The following is an 18,354-nucleotide window of genomic DNA, read 5'->3' as shown; positions in this document are numbered from 1 at the left end:
GTTATTTAAAAATGAAATTGAAAGTTGGTTATTTACAAAGTTAGCTTGAATACAAATATTGAATCGCAATGTTTTTAAATTATTTATTCAACAGTAGTTTGTTTTTCTCAATACTATACTTATGATATTCTATTTTATATTTAAATTTGAGACTACAGTAACTCAGGTTTTATAAATTGTTTGTAACGCTTTATAGACCGTTCCTCATGAATGGTATATTTTTTCGATTTCATAATGAAACTTTTAAATTGTTAAACAAAAACTATTTTAAAGGAAAACAGTTTATGACCGCCTTGGAAAACGACGACCACAAAATAATAATGATATAGATAATGACGGTTGTGTCATTATGAAGGGAGACTTATACGCTCACAAAAAGAAATTGTAAGTTGTTGTTTGTTTTTTTTAAACTTATTTTTCGTATAATTGAAATATTAAGTTTTTGTACTTTTTTATTATACGTAAACTCTTAAGACTAATAATAAAAATAACTAAAACATTTATCAAAATATAATATTGAATAAAAATTCAATTGTTTTGAGTACAAGGTTTTGGTTATGAGTACAAGGTTTTACTACCTTGTAAAACAAAACTTTAATGTATTAAATTTCACAGTGACCCGTTGAGCCGAAACAGAGGATCAATAATAAGAAAGTTTAAAATTGACAGGAGAGAAAATATCAAAATATCTCCTGCCGCAATCAAAAACAACTTCAACAACATCAATAAGTCAAAAGTTGATGTAGAAAACGCCTGGTACCAAATAAAAGTATTTCGAGGCGCAGATGAAGTTGAAACTCAATTGATTGAAAAAATGAGTAAAATTATTGATGCTCCCATAGAATACAGGCAGTATCACGTTTTCAACGGTGATGCTAGTTTCTATGTGCTTGGAAAAGGCAAAGCAGATGCGCTGTTGAGTTGCAACCGTCAACTTACCAGCAGTTTCGGTAATGATATGCTGAAAGTAGTTAGGTACACAGCAAAGTCTGATGTATACCGTGACGACCAACTAGAAAGCATTAAGCAGTGCATCAAAAGCCGGGTCTATTTAGAACAAGGCGTTCTTGACTTGAGCGGTCTCAGCTTTGACAAAACTCTGAAGAAGCAAGGTATCAGAATTAACCTGCATAGAAGCGAGTATTTTACAATTATTGTAAAAACATTAGATTCGCTGTTCAGAGGAAGTGATCAAAATAAAAGAATCACAACATTAAATTTAGAAAAAAATAACTTAAGTTATAAATCAATTGGCTTTCTCAAAAACAGCCTCATTGATATGTTTCCCAATATTAACCGTCTCTCAGTTTCTGAAAATCACATTAAAATCGTAAAAGATTTGAAAGCATTAAGAGATTGGAATTTAATTGAGCTTAAGTTATACGATAGCAGTCAAGATGCAACTGTAAATGATATAAGCAACTGGCGAAAACTCTTTCCAGACTTGATCAAACTTAACTGCAGAGATTATGAGCCTCCAGTTAAAATAGATGTTGCAGAGTATGAAATACCAAAAACTATGGGAAGCAACTTTATGCTGCTTTCTGATAGTGCAAAAGAAGTGTTCATCAATCATGTCAAAAACTTATTCAGTTGCCTTGACAAAGTAAAAACCTCAGATGATGCAAGCAACTTTTACTGTAAAGATTCACAGTTTAGCTTGACAATTTCTAGCAATGATAAAGATTCTACAATGAAAAAATACTTGGAAGTGTGCAAGGAGTGCACACCAAACAACCGACAGAAAGTCAGAGTCGGTTGTAATAAGTCCGATTCCAAAAAGTATAACTTTGGGAGAGAGGAAATTGTGAAAGCGTTGCGCAAGCTACCCTTATCAAAACACATCATGGACAGCTTTGTTTGTGATGTCACGTTCTGCTCTAGTGAGTTCATCAGTTACGTTATCAGCGGCACTTTTGAAGAAGCCGGTGGTAAAGTTCGCGCCTTCACCAGAAGCATATCCTGCGCAATTTCCGCTGAAATTAAATTTACAATACTGAGCGACATGCTCCATATCAGGAACCAATCGGTCGCCGAAAAGAAAGAAAACGCCGCCAAGGTGGCCGCAATCAACCAGTTGCCACGACCGCCGTGTGACGTGCGAACGGAGATGTTGAAAACTTTCATGAAAGACTCAGGAATGAACGAGAAATATTCGCACGAATGTCTGCACAACAACGGGTGGGATTATGATAAAGCCGGAAGAAATTTTATGGAACTGCACAAAAACAACCACATACCGCTTGAAGCATATCAATTCTAAAATACTGTTAACAAAATAAAAACAAAGAAGCTAAAACGAACTATCGATCTTAACTAAAAGCTTCTTTTCTTGTTATTTTTTCCCTTGATTTTAACAAATTTTTAATTGAGCTCTTTTATTTGTTGTTGTTTTCTTTTACAATTTTAATAAATTTTAATTAAAAAAAAATAAGTTTTTATATTATCAATAAGTATAAGCTAAAAAATGGTCTAAGTAAAATAAAAGTTTTCACTGATATATCCGCAGAAAAGAATGCGAAAACCTTTGATAGAAGAGTTTTTTATGCAAAGAAATTGATGTTTAGTATTAATTATCATAAAATAATATCTAATACAATAGAAATAAATTACAATAAATGAATTATTTTATATAAAAATAATACTTAGATTGCCTACTCCAAAACTATTTCATTTGCATTAAAACATCAAGGTCATATAATATAAAACATAAGGCTTTACTGTAACTCAATCATTTTAAATATCATACTTTCGTTTGGATACTTTCAGTTTATTATTATTATAGATAAATAGTTTAATTTAGACTACAGTCTAATATTTTAAGAAATAAAAGTGTTTGCACTGATAAATCCCATTGGTCATGTTTGAAAATAAACTGAACCGAGATTTGGCAAAATTTAGTTTTTTATTGAATATAAGACTGACATGTATAAAATTAAACAAAAACTAGAGGACGGCTTTCGATATTTGTGCAAAAGCTTATGCAAATTAGTTTTGTACTAGCTTAAATAGTTATATTTAGTTAGTTAAGTTTAGTATTCTGTCCTGGACATGACATTAAACTGTATCCTGGTGTATGACTCAATAACCGAAAGGTTTTTTCGTACATCAGGTCCTAGGACCAAATATTTGAGCGCTTTTTTTTTTCGTACGTTCAATATTGTTAATTGTATAAAAAATTGTTTGTTCAAGTTCTAAAGTTGACCATGTTTTTATTATACTTTAGTATCTAAAAATAAATAGATATGATTTGGCTAGTACAATAAAAAAATAGTTTTACCTTTGAAAAAAATAATACATGAAAATTTATAAAAACTTATTGTTTATTAAAAGTTAAGCAAAAAAAGTCAGAACGTTGCTAGAAGTTACTTGCATTATTTATTGTTTTAACCCTGAGTACTGGTGCCAGACAAAAAAATGGCCATATTCGAATACTGACGCAATTGCCACTAGTTGGCGCAGTTTTTGTATAAATAGTTGAACTTATCAAATTTTTTTCATTTGAGCTTAGCAGTCAAGAGAGCAACATGTAAGTTTTAGTTTGTACGGAAGCTTACGTAAATTAGTTTTTTACTAGCTGGAATAGTCTTAAAGTTTAATATTGTTATTTTATATGAAAAATTGTTTGTTCAAGTTCTAAAGTTGACCATGTTTTTATTATACTTTAGTATCTAAAAATAAATAGATATGATTTGGCTAGTACAATAACAAAATAGTTTTACCTTTGAAAAAAATAATACATGAAAGTTTATAAAAACTCATTGTTTATTAAAAGTTAAGCAAAAAAAGTCAGACAAGTTTAATTTTGTTAACAAACCAAGGCACTTTTTGTTTGTTTTTAGTTTACATTATGATTAGGTTAGAATTAAAGCTAGCTAAAAGTGTATTGTATTAAGTGATAGATATCACTTGATGACTTTGATAAAATAGTTAGAAAAAATATAATTATAATATAATGTAAGATTAATATGACAAAGTTGTTTATAAGTAAATATAAAAACCTATAGTTATTGAGACGACAGGTTTAAGAAAATTCTCGAGAAAGGACATTTAAGTTATAATTTAGTACTTATAACTAAATCATACTTGTAAATTAGTATTTTAGAGTAGTATTGCATCAGATATTCAGTCTAATTATAGCAGCACACCAAATAATAATTTATGTAAAATTTAGTTTGTGTTAAAAGCTTAAGTTAATTATGCTTCTTTTAACTTAAATAATTTTAAAGTTTGATGTTATAACTACAATTGTTTTAAAAATTATAAAACTATATTTGTTACTTATAGTTAGTATTGTGGGATTTAAAATATAACAAAGCAAGTTTCAAACTGAATTTACTCGTAATTTTAACAGTTTTTAACAGTTATTAACAGTTTATAATTACATTAACACAAATTAATTATGTAATTTTAAACTTTTGATCTTACTTAATTGATCTTACTTTTTATCTTACTCTGATAAAACCTAAAGCTACTTAATTGACGTTTATGATATAATTAGTTGCTAACAAAAGTAGTTGATAAGTATTAGCTGAAACATGTTTTACTTTTTTGCACAACAAAAATGGTTTTATGATACATGTCTCTAATTTTTATTTAATATATGTATTTTAGAAAAATGAATAGATGACTGTACTTAAACTAACTAGTGGCGTATTTTCAGAACAGCTTAGTAACATATAACGCAAATAAATAATGACAAATATGGAAGATTTACTGTCAAAAATGAAAAACATTACAGTTCAAAAGAAAAGTATTCAATTATATAAACCACCTAAAAGCAGAGGTAATGTTTACAGTGTTCTTATAAAATTATTAAGATGTTTTTTCTTACCGTTATTAAGTTATATAAGTTTTTAAGTTACCTAGGTAAATGTGTTTTTATAATATTTTTAGTCATGTAAATTAGCTAAACGTCGAAACAAACTATTTTTCAGAATCTCATAAAAAAAACAATGATCATGATGAAAGACTTAACATCTCATTACATCATGTTGATCACGGAGATTGTTACGAACCTAAGACATTAGAAAAATGTTCTATATCGTACAAAAGTGGTAGAAAACGTTACAAAAACAAAATGAAATGTTACAAAGTCAAGGGTCGTCTAGGAAAACAAAGGTTTTAATTAACAACTAGTTTAAATAGAATTAAGTTGAGTTATTTAAAAATGAAATTGAAAGTTGGTTATTTACAAAGTTAGCTTGAATACAAATATTGAATCGCAATGTTTTTAAATTATTTATTCAACAGTAGTTTGTTTTTCTCAATACTATACTTATGATATTCTATTTTATATTTAAATTTGAGACTACAGTAACTCAGGTTTTATAAATTGTTTGTAACGCTTTATAGACCGTTTCTCATGAATGGTATATTTTTTCGATTTCATAATGAAACTTTTAAATTGTTAAACAAAAACTATTTTAAAGGAAAACAGTTTATGACCGCCTTGGAAAACGACGACCACAAAATAATAATGATATAGATAATGACGGTTGTGTCATTATGAAGGGAGACTTATACGCTCACAAAAAGAAATTGTAAGTTGTTGTTTGTTTTTTTTAAACTTATTTTTCGTATAATTGAAATATTAAGTTTTTGTACTTTTTTATTATACGTAAACTCTTAAGACTAATAATAAAAATAACTAAAACATTTATCAAAATATAATATTGAATAAAAATTCAATTTTTTTGAGTACAAGGTTTTGGTTATGAGTACAAGGTTTTACTACCTTGTAAAACAAAACTTTAATGTATTAAATTTCACAGTGACCCGTTGAGCCGAAACAGAGGATCAATAATAAGAAAGTTTAAAATTGACAGGAGAGAAAATATCAAAATATCTCCTGCCGCAATCAAAAACAACTTCAACAACATCAATAAGTCAAAAGTTGATGTAGAAAACGCCTGGTACCAAATAAAAGTATTTCGAGGCGCAGATGAAGTTGAAACTCAATTGATTGAAAAAATGAGTAAAATTATTGATGCTCCCATAGAATACAGGCAGTATCACGTTTTCAACGGTGATGCTAGTTTCTATGTGCTTGGAAAAGGCAAAGCAGATGCGCTGTTGAGTTGCAACCGTCAACTTACCAGCAGTTTCGGTAATGATATGCTGAAAGTAGTTAGGTACACAGCAAAGTCTGATGTATACCGTGACGACCAACTAGAAAGCATTAAGCAGTGCATCAAAAGCCGGGTCTATTTAGAACAAGGCGTTCTTGACTTGAGCGGTCTCAGCTTTGACAAAACTCTGAAGAAGCAAGGTATCAGAATTAACCTGCATAGAAGCGAGTATTTTACAATTATTGTAAAAACATTAGATTCGCTGTTCAGAGGAAGTGATCAAAATAAAAGAATCACAACATTAAATTTAGAAAAAAATAACTTAAGTTATAAATCAATTGGCTTTCTCAAAAACAGCCTCATTGATATGTTTCCCAATATTAACCGTCTCTCAGTTTCTGAAAATCACATTAAAATCGTAAAAGATTTGAAAGCATTAAGAGATTGGAATTTAATTGAGCTTAAGTTATACGATAGCAGTCAAGATGCAACTGTAAATGATATAAGCAACTGGCGAAAACTCTTTCCAGACTTGATCAAACTTAACTGCAGAGATTATGAGCCTCCAGTTAAAATAGATGTTGCAGAGTATGAAATACCAAAAACTATGGGAAGCAACTTTATGCTGCTTTCTGATAGTGCAAAAGAAGTGTTCATCAATCATGTCAAAAACTTATTCAGTTGCCTTGACAAAGTAAAAACCTCAGATGATGCAAGCAACTTTTACTGTAAAGATTCACAGTTTAGCTTGACAATTTCTAGCAATGATAAAGATTCTACAATGAAAAAATACTTGGAAGTGTGCAAGGAGTGCACACCAAACAACCGACAGAAAGTCAGAGTCGGTTGTAATAAGTCCGATTCCAAAAAGTATAACTTTGGGAGAGAGGAAATTGTGAAAGCGTTGCGCAAGCTACCCTTATCAAAACACATCATGGACAGCTTTGTTTGTGATGTCACGTTCTGCTCTAGTGAGTTCATCAGTTACGTTATCAGCGGCACTTTTGAAGAAGCCGGTGGTAAAGTTCGCGCCTTCACCAGAAGCATATCCTGCGCAATTTCCGCTGAAATTAAATTTACAATACTGAGCGACATGCTCCATATCAGGAACCAATCGGTCGCCGAAAAGAAAGAAAACGCCGCCAAGGTGGCCGCAATCAACCAGTTGCCACGACCGCCGTGTGACGTGCGAACGGAGATGTTGAAAACTTTCATGAAAGACTCAGGAATGAACGAGAAATATTCGCACGAATGTCTGCACAACAACGGGTGGGATTATGATAAAGCCGGAAGAAATTTTATGGAACTGCACAAAAACAACCACATACCGCTTGAAGCATATCAATTCTAAAATACTGTTAACAAAATAAAAACAAAGAAGCTAAAACGAACTATCGATCTTAACTAAAAGCTTCTTTTCTTGTTATTTTTTCCCTTGATTTTAACAAATTTTTAATTGAGCTCTTTTATTTGTTGTTGTTTTCTTTTACAACTTTAATAAATTTTAATTAAAAAAAAATAAGTTTTTATATTATCAATAAGTATAAGCTAAAAAATGGTCTAAGTAAAATAAAAGTTTTCACTGATATATCCGCAGAAAAGAATGCGAAAACCTTTGATAGAAGAGTTTTTTATGCAAAGAAATTGATGTTTAGTATTAATTATCATAAAATAATATCTAATACAATAGAAATAAATTACAATAAATGAATTATTTTATATAAAAATAATACTTAGATTGCCTACTCCAAAACTATTTCATTTGCATTAAAACATCAAGGTCATATAATATAAAACATAAGGCTTTACTGTAACTCAATCATTTTAAATATCATACTTTCGTTTGGATACTTTCAGTTTATTATTATTATAGATAAATAGTTTAATTTAGACTACAGTCTAATATTTTAAGAAATAAAAGTGTTTGCACTGATAAATCCCATTGGTCATGTTTGAAAATAAACTGAACCGAGATTTGGCAAAATTTAGTTTTTTATTGAATATAAGACTGACATGTATAAAATTAAACAAAAACTAGAGGACGGCTTTCGATATTTGTGCAAAAGCTTATGCAAATTAGTTTTGTACTAGCTTAAATAGTTATATTTAGTTAGTTAAGTTTAGTATTCTGTCCTGGACATGACATTAAACTGTATCCTGGTGTATGACTCAATAAACGAAAGGTTTTTTCGTACATCAGGTCCTAGGACCAAATATTTGAGCGCTTTTTTTTTTCGTACGTTCAATATTGTTAATTGTATAAAAAATTGTTTGTTCAAGTTCTAAAGTTGACCATGTTTTTATTATACTTTAGTATCTAAAAATAAATAGATATGATTTGGCTAGTACAATAAAAAAATAGTTTTACCTTTGAAAAAAATAATACATGAAAATTTATAAAAACTTATTGTTTATTAAAAGTTAAGCAAAAAAAGTCAGAACGTTGCTAGAAGTTACTTGCATTATTTATTGTTTTAACCCTGAGTACTGGTGCCAGACAAAAAAATGGCCATATTCGAATACTGACGCAATTGCCACTAGTTGGCGCAGTTTTTGTATAAATAGTTGAACTTATCAAATTTTTTTCATTTGAGCTTAGCAGTCAAGAGAGCAACATGTAAGTTTTAGTTTGTACGGAAGCTTACGTAAATTAGTTTTTTACTAGCTGGAATAGTCTTAAAGTTTAATATTGTTATTTTATATGAAAAATTGTTTGTTCAAGTTCTAAAGTTGACCATGTTTTTATTATACTTTAGTATCTAAAAATAAATAGATATGATTTGGCTAGTACAATAACAAAATAGTTTTACCTTTGAAAAAAATAATACATGAAAGTTTATAAAAACTCATTGTTTATTAAAAGTTAAGCAAAAAAAGTCAGACAAGTTTAATTTTGTTAACAAACCAAGGCACTTTTTGTTTGTTTTTAGTTTACATTATGATTAGGTTAGAATTAAAGCTAGCTAAAAGTGTATTGTATTAAGTGATAGATATCACTTGATGACTTTGATAAAATAGTTAGAAAAAATATAATTATAATATAATGTAAGATTAATATGACAAAGTTGTTTATAAGTAAATATAAAAACCTATAGTTATTGAGACGACAGGTTTAAGAAAATTCTCGAGAAAGGACATTTAAGTTATAATTTAGTACTTATAACTAAATCATACTTGTAAATTAGTATTTTAGAGTAGTATTGCATCAGATATTCAGTCTAATTATAGCAGCACACCAAATAATAATTTATGTAAAATTTAGTTTGTGTTAAAAGCTTAAGTTAATTATGCTTCTTTTAACTTAAATAATTTTAAAGTTTGATGTTATAACTACAATTGTTTTAAAAATTATAAAACTATATTTGTTACTTATAGTTAGTATTGTGGGATTTAAAATATAACAAAGCAAGTTTCAAACTGAATTTACTCGTAATTTTAACAGTTTTTAACAGTTATAACAGTTTATAATTACATTAACACAAATTAATTATGTAATTTTAAACTTTTGATCTTACTTAATTGATCTTACTTTTTATCTTACTCTGATAAAACCTAAAGCTACTTAATTGACGTTTATGATATAATTAGTTGCTAACAAAAGTAGTTGATAAGTATTAGCTGAAACATGTTTTACTTTTTTGCACAACAAAAATGGTTTTATGATACATGTCTCTAATTTTTATTTAATATATGTATTTTAGAAAAATGAATAGATGACTGTACTTAAACTAACTAGTGGCGTATTTTCAGAACAGCTTAGTAACATATAACGCAAATAAATAATGACAAATATGGAAGATTTACTGTCAAAAATGAAAAACATTACAGTTCAAAAGAAAAGTATTCAATTATATAAACCACCTAAAAGCAGAGGTAATGTTTACAGTGTTCTTATAAAATTATTAAGATGTTTTTTCTTACCGTTATTAAGTTATATAAGTTTTTAAGTTACCTAGGTAAATGTGTTTTTATAATATTTTTAGTCATGTAAATTAGCTAAACGTCGAAACAAACTATTTTTCAGAATCTCATAAAAAAAACAATGATCATGATGAAAGACTTAACATCTCATTACATCATGTTGATCACGGAGATTGTTACGAACCTAAGACATTAGAAAAATGTTCTATATCGTACAAAAGTGGTAGAAAACGTTACAAAAACAAAATGAAATGTTACAAAGTCAAGGGTCGTCTAGTAAAACAAAGGTTTTAATCAACAACTAGTTTAAATAGAATTAAGTTGAGTTATTTAAAAATGAAATTGAAAGTTGGTTATTTACAAAGTTAGCTTGAATACAAATATTGAATCGCAATGTTTTTAAATTATTTATTCAACAGTAGTTTGTTTTTCTCAATACTATACTTATGATATTCTATTTTATATTTAAATTTGAGACTACAGTAACTCAGGTTTTATAAATTGTTTGTAACGCTTTATAGACCGTTCCTCATGAATGGTATATTTTTTCGATTTCATAATGAAACTTTTAAATTGTTAAACAAAAACTATTTTAAAGGAAAACAGTTTATGACCGCCTTGGAAAACGACGACCACAAAATAATAATGATATAGATAATGACGGTTGTGTCATTATGAAGGGAGACTTATACGCTCACAAAAAGAAATTGTAAGTTGTTGTTTGTTTTTTTTAAACTTATTTTTCGTATAATTGAAATATTAAGTTTTTGTACTTTTTTATTATACGTAAACTCTTAAGACTAATAATAAAAATAACTAAAACATTTATCAAAATATAATATTGAATAAAAATTCAATTGTTTTGAGTACAAGGTTTTGGTTATGAGTACAAGGTTTTACTACCTTGTAAAACAAAACTTTAATGTATTAAATTTCACAGTGACCCGTTGAGCCGAAACAGAGGATCAATAATAAGAAAGTTTAAAATTGACAGGAGAGAAAATATCAAAATATCTCCTGCCGCAATCAAAAACAACTTCAACAACATCAATAAGTCAAAAGTTGATGTAGAAAACGCCTGGTACCAAATAAAAGTATTTCGAGGCGCAGATGAAGTTGAAACTCAATTGATTGAAAAAATGAGTAAAATTATTGATGCTCCCATAGAATACAGGCAGTATCACGTTTTCAACGGTGATGCTAGTTTCTATGTGCTTGGAAAAGGCAAAGCAGATGCGCTGTTGAGTTGCAACCGTCAACTTACCAGCAGTTTCGGTAATGATATGCTGAAAGTAGTTAGGTACACAGCAAAGTCTGATGTATACCGTGACGACCAACTAGAAAGCATTAAGCAGTGCATCAAAAGCCGGGTCTATTTAGAACAAGGCGTTCTTGACTTGAGCGGTCTCAGCTTTGACAAAACTCTGAAGAAGCAAGGTATCAGAATTAACCTGCATAGAAGCGAGTATTTTACAATTATTGTAAAAACATTAGATTCGCTGTTCAGAGGAAGTGATCAAAATAAAAGAATCACAACATTAAATTTAGAAAAAAATAACTTAAGTTATAAATCAATTGGCTTTCTCAAAAACAGCCTCATTGATATGTTTCCCAATATTAACCGTCTCTCAGTTTCTGAAAATCACATTAAAATCGTAAAAGATTTGAAAGCATTAAGAGATTGGAATTTAATTGAGCTTAAGTTATACGATAGCAGTCAAGATGCAACTGTAAATGATATAAGCAACTGGCGAAAACTCTTTCCAGACTTGATCAAACTTAACTGCAGAGATTATGAGCCTCCAGTTAAAATAGATGTTGCAGAGTATGAAATACCAAAAACTATGGGAAGCAACTTTATGCTGCTTTCTGATAGTGCAAAAGAAGTGTTCATCAATCATGTCAAAAACTTATTCAGTTGCCTTGACAAAGTAAAAACCTCAGATGATGCAAGCAACTTTTACTGTAAAGATTCACAGTTTAGCTTGACAATTTCTAGCAATGATAAAGATTCTACAATGAAAAAATACTTGGAAGTGTGCAAGGAGTGCACACCAAACAACCGACAGAAAGTCAGAGTCGGTTGTAATAAGTCCGATTCCAAAAAGTATAACTTTGGGAGAGAGGAAATTGTGAAAGCGTTGCGCAAGCTACCCTTATCAAAACACATCATGGACAGCTTTGTTTGTGATGTCACGTTCTGCTCTAGTGAGTTCATCAGTTACGTTATCAGCGGCACTTTTGAAGAAGCCGGTGGTAAAGTTCGCGCCTTCACCAGAAGCATATCCTGCGCAATTTCCGCTGAAATTAAATTTACAATACTGAGCGACATGCTCCATATCAGGAACCAATCGGTCGCCGAAAAGAAAGAAAACGCCGCCAAGGTGGCCGCAATCAACCAGTTGCCACGACCGCCGTGTGACGTGCGAACGGAGATGTTGAAAACTTTCATGAAAGACTCAGGAATGAACGAGAAATATTCGCACGAATGTCTGCACAACAACGGGTGGGATTATGATAAAGCCGGAAGAAATTTTATGGAACTGCACAAAAACAACCACATACCGCTTGAAGCATATCAATTCTAAAATACTGTTAACAAAATAAAAACAAAGAAGCTAAAACGAACTATCGATCTTAACTAAAAGCTTCTTTTCTTGTTATTTTTTCCCTTGATTTTAACAAATTTTTAATTGAGCTCTTTTATTTGTTGTTGTTTTCTTTTACAATTTTAATAAATTTTAATTAAAAAAAAATAAGTTTTTATATTATCAATAAGTATAAGCTAAAAAATGGTCTAAGTAAAATAAAAGTTTTCACTGATATATCCGCAGAAAAGAATGCGAAAACCTTTGATAGAAGAGTTTTTTATGCAAAGAAATTGATGTTTAGTATTAATTATCATAAAATAATATCTAATACAATAGAAATAAATTACAATAAATGAATTATTTTATATAAAAATAATACTTAGATTGCCTACTCCAAAACTATTTCATTTGCATTAAAACATCAAGGTCATATAATATAAAACATAAGGCTTTACTGTAACTCAATCATTTTAAATATCATACTTTCGTTTGGATACTTTCAGTTTATTATTATTATAGATAAATAGTTTAATTTAGACTACAGTCTAATATTTTAAGAAATAAAAGTGTTTGCACTGATAAATCCCATTGGTCATGTTTGAAAATAAACTGAACCGAGATTTGGCAAAATTTAGTTTTTTATTGAATATAAGACTGACATGTATAAAATTAAACAAAAACTAGAGGACGGCTTTCGATATTTGTGCAAAAGCTTATGCAAATTAGTTTTGTACTAGCTTAAATAGTTATATTTAGTTAGTTAAGTTTAGTATTCTGTCCTGGACATGACATTAAACTGTATCCTGGTGTATGACTCAATAACCGAAAGGTTTTTTCGTACATCAGGTCCTAGGACCAAATATTTGAGCGCTTTTTTTTTTCGTACGTTCAATATTGTTAATTGTATAAAAAATTGTTTGTTCAAGTTCTAAAGTTGACCATGTTTTTATTATACTTTAGTATCTAAAAATAAATAGATATGATTTGGCTAGTACAATAAAAAAATAGTTTTACCTTTGAAAAAAATAATACATGAAAATTTATAAAAACTTATTGTTTATTAAAAGTTAAGCAAAAAAAGTCAGAACGTTGCTAGAAGTTACTTGCATTATTTATTGTTTTAACCCTGAGTACTGGTGCCAGACAAAAAAATGGCCATATTCGAATACTGACGCAATTGCCACTAGTTGGCGCAGTTTTTGTATAAATAGTTGAACTTATCAAATTTTTTTCATTTGAGCTTAGCAGTCAAGAGAGCAACATGTAAGTTTTAGTTTGTACGGAAGCTTACGTAAATTAGTTTTTTACTAGCTGGAATAGTCTTAAAGTTTAATATTGTTATTTTATATGAAAAATTGTTTGTTCAAGTTCTAAAGTTGACCATGTTTTTATTATACTTTAGTATCTAAAAATAAATAGATATGATTTGGCTAGTACAATAACAAAATAGTTTTACCTTTGAAAAAAATAATACATGAAAGTTTATAAAAACTCATTGTTTATTAAAAGTTAAGCAAAAAAAGTCAGACAAGTTTAATTTTGTTAACAAACCAAGGCACTTTTTGTTTGTTTTTAGTTTACATTATGATTAGGTTAGAATTAAAGCTAGCTAAAAGTGTATTGTATTAAGTGATAGATATCACTTGATGACTTTGATAAAATAGTTAGAAAAAATATAATTATAATATAATGTAAGATTAATATGACAAAGTTGTTTATAAGTAAATATAAAAACCTATAGTTATTGAGACGACAGGTTTAAGAAAATTCTCGAGAAAGGACATTTAAGTTATAATTTAGTACTTATAACTAAATCATACTTGTAAATTAGTATTTTAGAGTAGTATTGCATCAGATATTCAGTCTAATTATAGCAGCACACCAAATAATAATTTATGTAAAATTTAGTTTGTGTTAAAAGCTTAAGTTAATTATGCTTCTTTTAACTTAAATAATTTTAAAGTTTGATGTTATAACTACAATTGTTTTAAAAATTATAAAACTATATTTGTTACTTATAGTTAGTATTGTGGGATTTAAAATATAACAAAGCAAGTTTCAAACTGAATTTACTCGTAATTTTAACAGTTTTTAACAGTTATTAACAGTTTATGATTACATTAACACAAATTAATTATGTAATTTTAAACTTTTGATCTTACTTAATTGATCTTACTTTTTATCTTACTCTGATAAAACCTAAAGCTACTTAATTGACGTTTATGATATAATTAGTTGCTAACAAAAGTAGTTGATAAGTATTAGCTGAAACATGTTTTACTTTTTTGCACAACAAAAATGGTTTTATGATACATGTCTCTAATTTTTATTTAATATATGTATTTTAGAAAAATGAATAGATGACTGTACTTAAACTAACTAGTGGCGTATTTTCAGAACAGCTTAGTAACATATAACGCAAATAAATAATGACAAATATGGAAGATTTACTGTCAAAAATGAAAAACATTACAGTTCAAAAGAAAAGTATTCAATTATATAAACCACCTAAAAGCAGAGGTAATGTTTACAGTGTTCTTATAAAATTATTAAGATGTTTTTTCTTACCGTTATTAAGTTATATAAGTTTTTAAGTTACCTAGGTAAATGTGTTTTTATAATATTTTTAGTCATGTAAATTAGCTAAACGTCGAAACAAACTATTTTTCAGAATCTCATAAAAAAAACAATGATCATGATGAAAGACTTAACATCTCATTACATCATGTTGATCACGGAGATTGTTACGAACCTAAGACATTAGAAAAATGTTCTATATCGTACAAAAGTGGTAGAAAACGTTACAAAAACAAAATGAAATGTTACAAAGTCAAGGGTCGTCTAGGAAAACAAAGGTTTTAATTAACAACTAGTTTAAATAGAATTAAGTTGAGTTATTTAAAAATGAAATTGAAAGTTGGTTATTTACAAAGTTAGCTTGAATACAAATATTGAATCGCAATGTTTTTAAATTATTTATTCAACAGTAGTTTGTTTTTCTCAATACTATACTTATGATATTCTATTTTATATTTAAATTTGAGACTACAGTAACTCAGGTTTTATAAATTGTTTGTAACGCTTTATAGACCGTTCCTCATGAATGGTATATTTTTTCGATTTCATAATGAAACTTTTAAATTGTTAAACAAAAACTATTTTAAAGGAAAACAGTTTATGACCGCCTTGGAAAACGACGACCACAAAATAATAATGATATAGATAATGACGGTTGTGTCATTATGAAGGGAGACTTATACGCTCACAAAAAGAAATTGTAAGTTGTTGTTTGTTTTTTTTAAACTTATTTTTCGTATAATTGAAATATTAAGTTTTTGTACTTTTTTATTATACGTAAACTCTTAAGACTAATAATAAAAATAACTAAAACATTTATCAAAATATAATATTGAATAAAAATTCAATTGTTTTGAGTACAAGGTTTTGGTTATGAGTACAAGGTTTTACTACCTTGTAAAACAAAACTTTAATGTATTAAATTTCACAGTGACCCGTTGAGCCGAAACAGAGGATCAATAATAAGAAAGTTTAAAATTGACAGGAGAGAAAATATCAAAATATCTCCTGCCGCAATCAAAAACAACTTCAACAACATCAATAAGTCAAAAGTTGATGTAGAAAACGCCTGGTACCAAATAAAAGTATTTCGAGGCGCAGATGAAGTTGAAACTCAATTGATTGAAAAAATGAGTAAAATTATTGATGCTCCCATAGAATACAGGCAGTATCACGTTTTCAACGGTGATGCTAGTTTCTATGTGCTTGGAAAAGGCAAAGCAGATGCGCTGTTGAGTTGCAACCGTCAACTTACCAGCAGTTTCGGTAATGATATGCTGAAAGTAGTTAGGTACACAGCAAAGTCTGATGTATACCGTGACGACCAACTAGAAAGCATTAAGCAGTGCATCAAAAGCCGGGTCTATTTAGAACAAGGCGTTCTTGACTTGAGCGGTCTCAGCTTTGACAAAACTCTGAAGAAGCAAGGTATCAGAATTAACCTGCATAGAAGCGAGTATTTTACAATTATTGTAAAAACATTAGATTCGCTGTTCAGAGGAAGTGATCAAAATAAAAGAATCACAACATTAAATTTAGAAAAAAATAACTTAAGTTATAAATCAATTGGCTTTCTCAAAAACAGCCTCATTGATATGTTTCCCAATATTAACCGTCTCTCAGTTTCTGAAAATCACATTAAAATCGTAAAAGATTTGAAAGCATTAAGAGATTGGAATTTAATTGAGCTTAAGTTATACGATAGCAGTCAAGATGCAACTGTAAATGATATAAGCAACTGGCGAAAACTCTTTCCAGACTTGATCAAACTTAACTGCAGAGGTTATGAGCCTCCAGTTAAAATAGATGTTGCAGAGTATGAAATACCAAAAACTATGGGAAGCAACTTTATGCTGCTTTCTGATAGTGCAAAAGAAGTGTTCATCAATCATGTCAAAAACTTATTCAGTTGCCTTGACAAAGTAAAAACCTCAGATGATGCAAGCAACTTTTACTGTAAAGATTCACAGTTTAGCTTGACAATTTCTAGCAATGATAAAGATTCTACAATGAAAAAATACTTGGAAGTGTGCAAGGAGTGCACACCAAACAACCGACAGAAAGTCAGAGTCGGTTGTAATAAGTCCGATTCCAAAAAGTATAACTTTGGGAGAGAGGAAATTGTGAAAGCGTTGCGCAAGCTACCCTTATCAAAACACATCATGGACAGCTTTGTTTGTGATGTCACGTTCTGCTCTAGTGAGTTCATCAGTTACGTTATCAGCGGCACTTTTGAAGAAGCCGGTGGTAAAGTTCGCGCCTTCACCAGAAGCATATCCTGCGCAATTTCCGCTGAAATTAAATTTACAATACTGAGCGACATGCTCCATATCAGGAACCAATCGGTCGCCGAAAAGAAAGAAAACGCCGCCAAGGTGGCCGCAATCAACCAGTTGCCACGACCGCCGTGTGACGTGCGAACGGAGATGCTGAAAACTTTCATGAAAGACTCAGGAATGAACGAGAAATATTCGCACGAATGTCTGCACAACAACGGGTGGGATTATGATAAAGCCGGAAGAAATTTTATGGAACTGCACAAAAACAACCACATACCGCTTGAAGCATATCAATTCTAAAATACTGTTAACAAAATAAAAACAAAGAAGCTAAAACGAACTATCGATCTTAACTAAAAGCTTCTTTTCTTGTTATTTTTTCCCTTGATTTTAACAAATTTTTAATTGAGCTCTTTTATTTGTTGTTGTTTTCTTTTACAATTTTAATAAATTTTAATTAAAAAAAAATAAATTTTTATATTATCAATAAGTATAAGCTAAAAAATGGTCTAAGTAAAATAAAAGTTTTCACTGATATATCCGCAGAAAAGAATGCGAAAACCTTTGATAGAAGAGTTTTTTATGCAAAGAAATTGATGTTTAGTATTAATTATCATAAAATAATATCTAATACAATAGAAATAAATTACAATAAATGAATTATTTTATATAAAAATAATACTTAGATTGCCTACTCCAAAACTATTTCATTTGCATTAAAACATCAAGGTCATATAATATAAAACATAAGGCTTTACTGTAACTCAATCATTTTAAATATCATACTTTCGTTTGGATACTTTCAGTTTATTATTATTATAGATAAATAGTTTAATTTAGACTACAGTCTAATATTTTAAGAAATAAAAGTGTTTGCACTGATAAATCCCATTGGTCATGTTTGAAAATAAACTG

At 29.1% G+C, this 18,354-nt stretch overlaps 4 protein-coding genes across 4 annotated transcripts; all 4 read left to right on the top strand.

The window, feature by feature from the left end:
* Positions 1-349: 349 nt before the first annotated feature.
* LOC145842258 (nuclear RNA export factor 1-like) lies at positions 350-2,263 on the top strand. The gene is made up of 3 exons (XM_082949678.1): positions 350-384; positions 670-1,140; positions 1,270-2,263. Exons 1-3 carry the CDS (start codon positions 350-352, stop codon positions 2,261-2,263), a joined length of 1,500 nt encoding a protein of 499 aa, XP_082805804.1.
* Positions 2,264-5,508: 3,245 nt separating this feature from the next.
* Positions 5,509-7,422, top strand: LOC145842257 (nuclear RNA export factor 1-like). The gene is made up of 3 exons (XM_082949677.1): positions 5,509-5,543; positions 5,829-6,299; positions 6,429-7,422. The coding sequence occupies exons 1-3, from the start codon at positions 5,509-5,511 to the stop codon at positions 7,420-7,422; spliced, it is 1,500 nt and encodes a 499-aa protein (XP_082805803.1).
* A 3,244-nt stretch (positions 7,423-10,666) lies between these two features.
* LOC145842256 (nuclear RNA export factor 1-like) lies at positions 10,667-12,580 on the top strand. The gene is made up of 3 exons (XM_082949676.1): positions 10,667-10,701; positions 10,987-11,457; positions 11,587-12,580. Exons 1-3 carry the CDS (start codon positions 10,667-10,669, stop codon positions 12,578-12,580), a joined length of 1,500 nt encoding a protein of 499 aa, XP_082805802.1.
* A 3,245-nt stretch (positions 12,581-15,825) lies between these two features.
* On the top strand, positions 15,826-17,739 carry LOC145842253 (nuclear RNA export factor 1-like). The gene is made up of 3 exons (XM_082949673.1): positions 15,826-15,860; positions 16,146-16,616; positions 16,746-17,739. The coding sequence occupies exons 1-3, from the start codon at positions 15,826-15,828 to the stop codon at positions 17,737-17,739; spliced, it is 1,500 nt and encodes a 499-aa protein (XP_082805799.1).
* Positions 17,740-18,354: the final 615 nt, after the last annotated feature.

This window comes from Thalia democratica, chromosome 8 (assembly GCF_965202585.1).
Source record: "Thalia democratica chromosome 8, ktThaDemo2.hap1.1, whole genome shotgun sequence".
Taxonomy (NCBI): domain Eukaryota; kingdom Metazoa; phylum Chordata; class Thaliacea; order Salpida; family Salpidae; genus Thalia; species Thalia democratica.
The sequence above is the reverse complement of the archived record's forward strand: the minus strand, read 5'-3'. Positions and strand labels throughout refer to the sequence as shown.

What these genes read in the sequence shown, in the direction of transcription:
- LOC145842258 (XM_082949678.1), top strand. Translation starts at nt 350, where the DNA reads ATGAAGGGAGACTTATACGCTCACAAAAAGAAATT. An exon ending in TACGCTCACAAAAAGAAATT is followed by an intron (nt 385 to 669) that starts GTAAGTTGTTGT and finishes TAAAATTGACAG; the next exon opens with GAGAGAAAATATCAAAATAT. An exon ending in ATTAACCTGCATAGAAGCGA is followed by an intron (nt 1,141 to 1,269) that starts GTATTTTACAAT and finishes TCTCAAAAACAG; the next exon opens with CCTCATTGATATGTTTCCCA.
- LOC145842257 (XM_082949677.1), top strand. Translation starts at nt 5,509, where the DNA reads ATGAAGGGAGACTTATACGCTCACAAAAAGAAATT. An exon ending in TACGCTCACAAAAAGAAATT is followed by an intron (nt 5,544 to 5,828) that starts GTAAGTTGTTGT and finishes TAAAATTGACAG; the next exon opens with GAGAGAAAATATCAAAATAT. An exon ending in ATTAACCTGCATAGAAGCGA is followed by an intron (nt 6,300 to 6,428) that starts GTATTTTACAAT and finishes TCTCAAAAACAG; the next exon opens with CCTCATTGATATGTTTCCCA.
- LOC145842256 (XM_082949676.1), top strand. Translation starts at nt 10,667, where the DNA reads ATGAAGGGAGACTTATACGCTCACAAAAAGAAATT. An exon ending in TACGCTCACAAAAAGAAATT is followed by an intron (nt 10,702 to 10,986) that starts GTAAGTTGTTGT and finishes TAAAATTGACAG; the next exon opens with GAGAGAAAATATCAAAATAT. An exon ending in ATTAACCTGCATAGAAGCGA is followed by an intron (nt 11,458 to 11,586) that starts GTATTTTACAAT and finishes TCTCAAAAACAG; the next exon opens with CCTCATTGATATGTTTCCCA.
- LOC145842253 (XM_082949673.1), top strand. Translation starts at nt 15,826, where the DNA reads ATGAAGGGAGACTTATACGCTCACAAAAAGAAATT. An exon ending in TACGCTCACAAAAAGAAATT is followed by an intron (nt 15,861 to 16,145) that starts GTAAGTTGTTGT and finishes TAAAATTGACAG; the next exon opens with GAGAGAAAATATCAAAATAT. An exon ending in ATTAACCTGCATAGAAGCGA is followed by an intron (nt 16,617 to 16,745) that starts GTATTTTACAAT and finishes TCTCAAAAACAG; the next exon opens with CCTCATTGATATGTTTCCCA.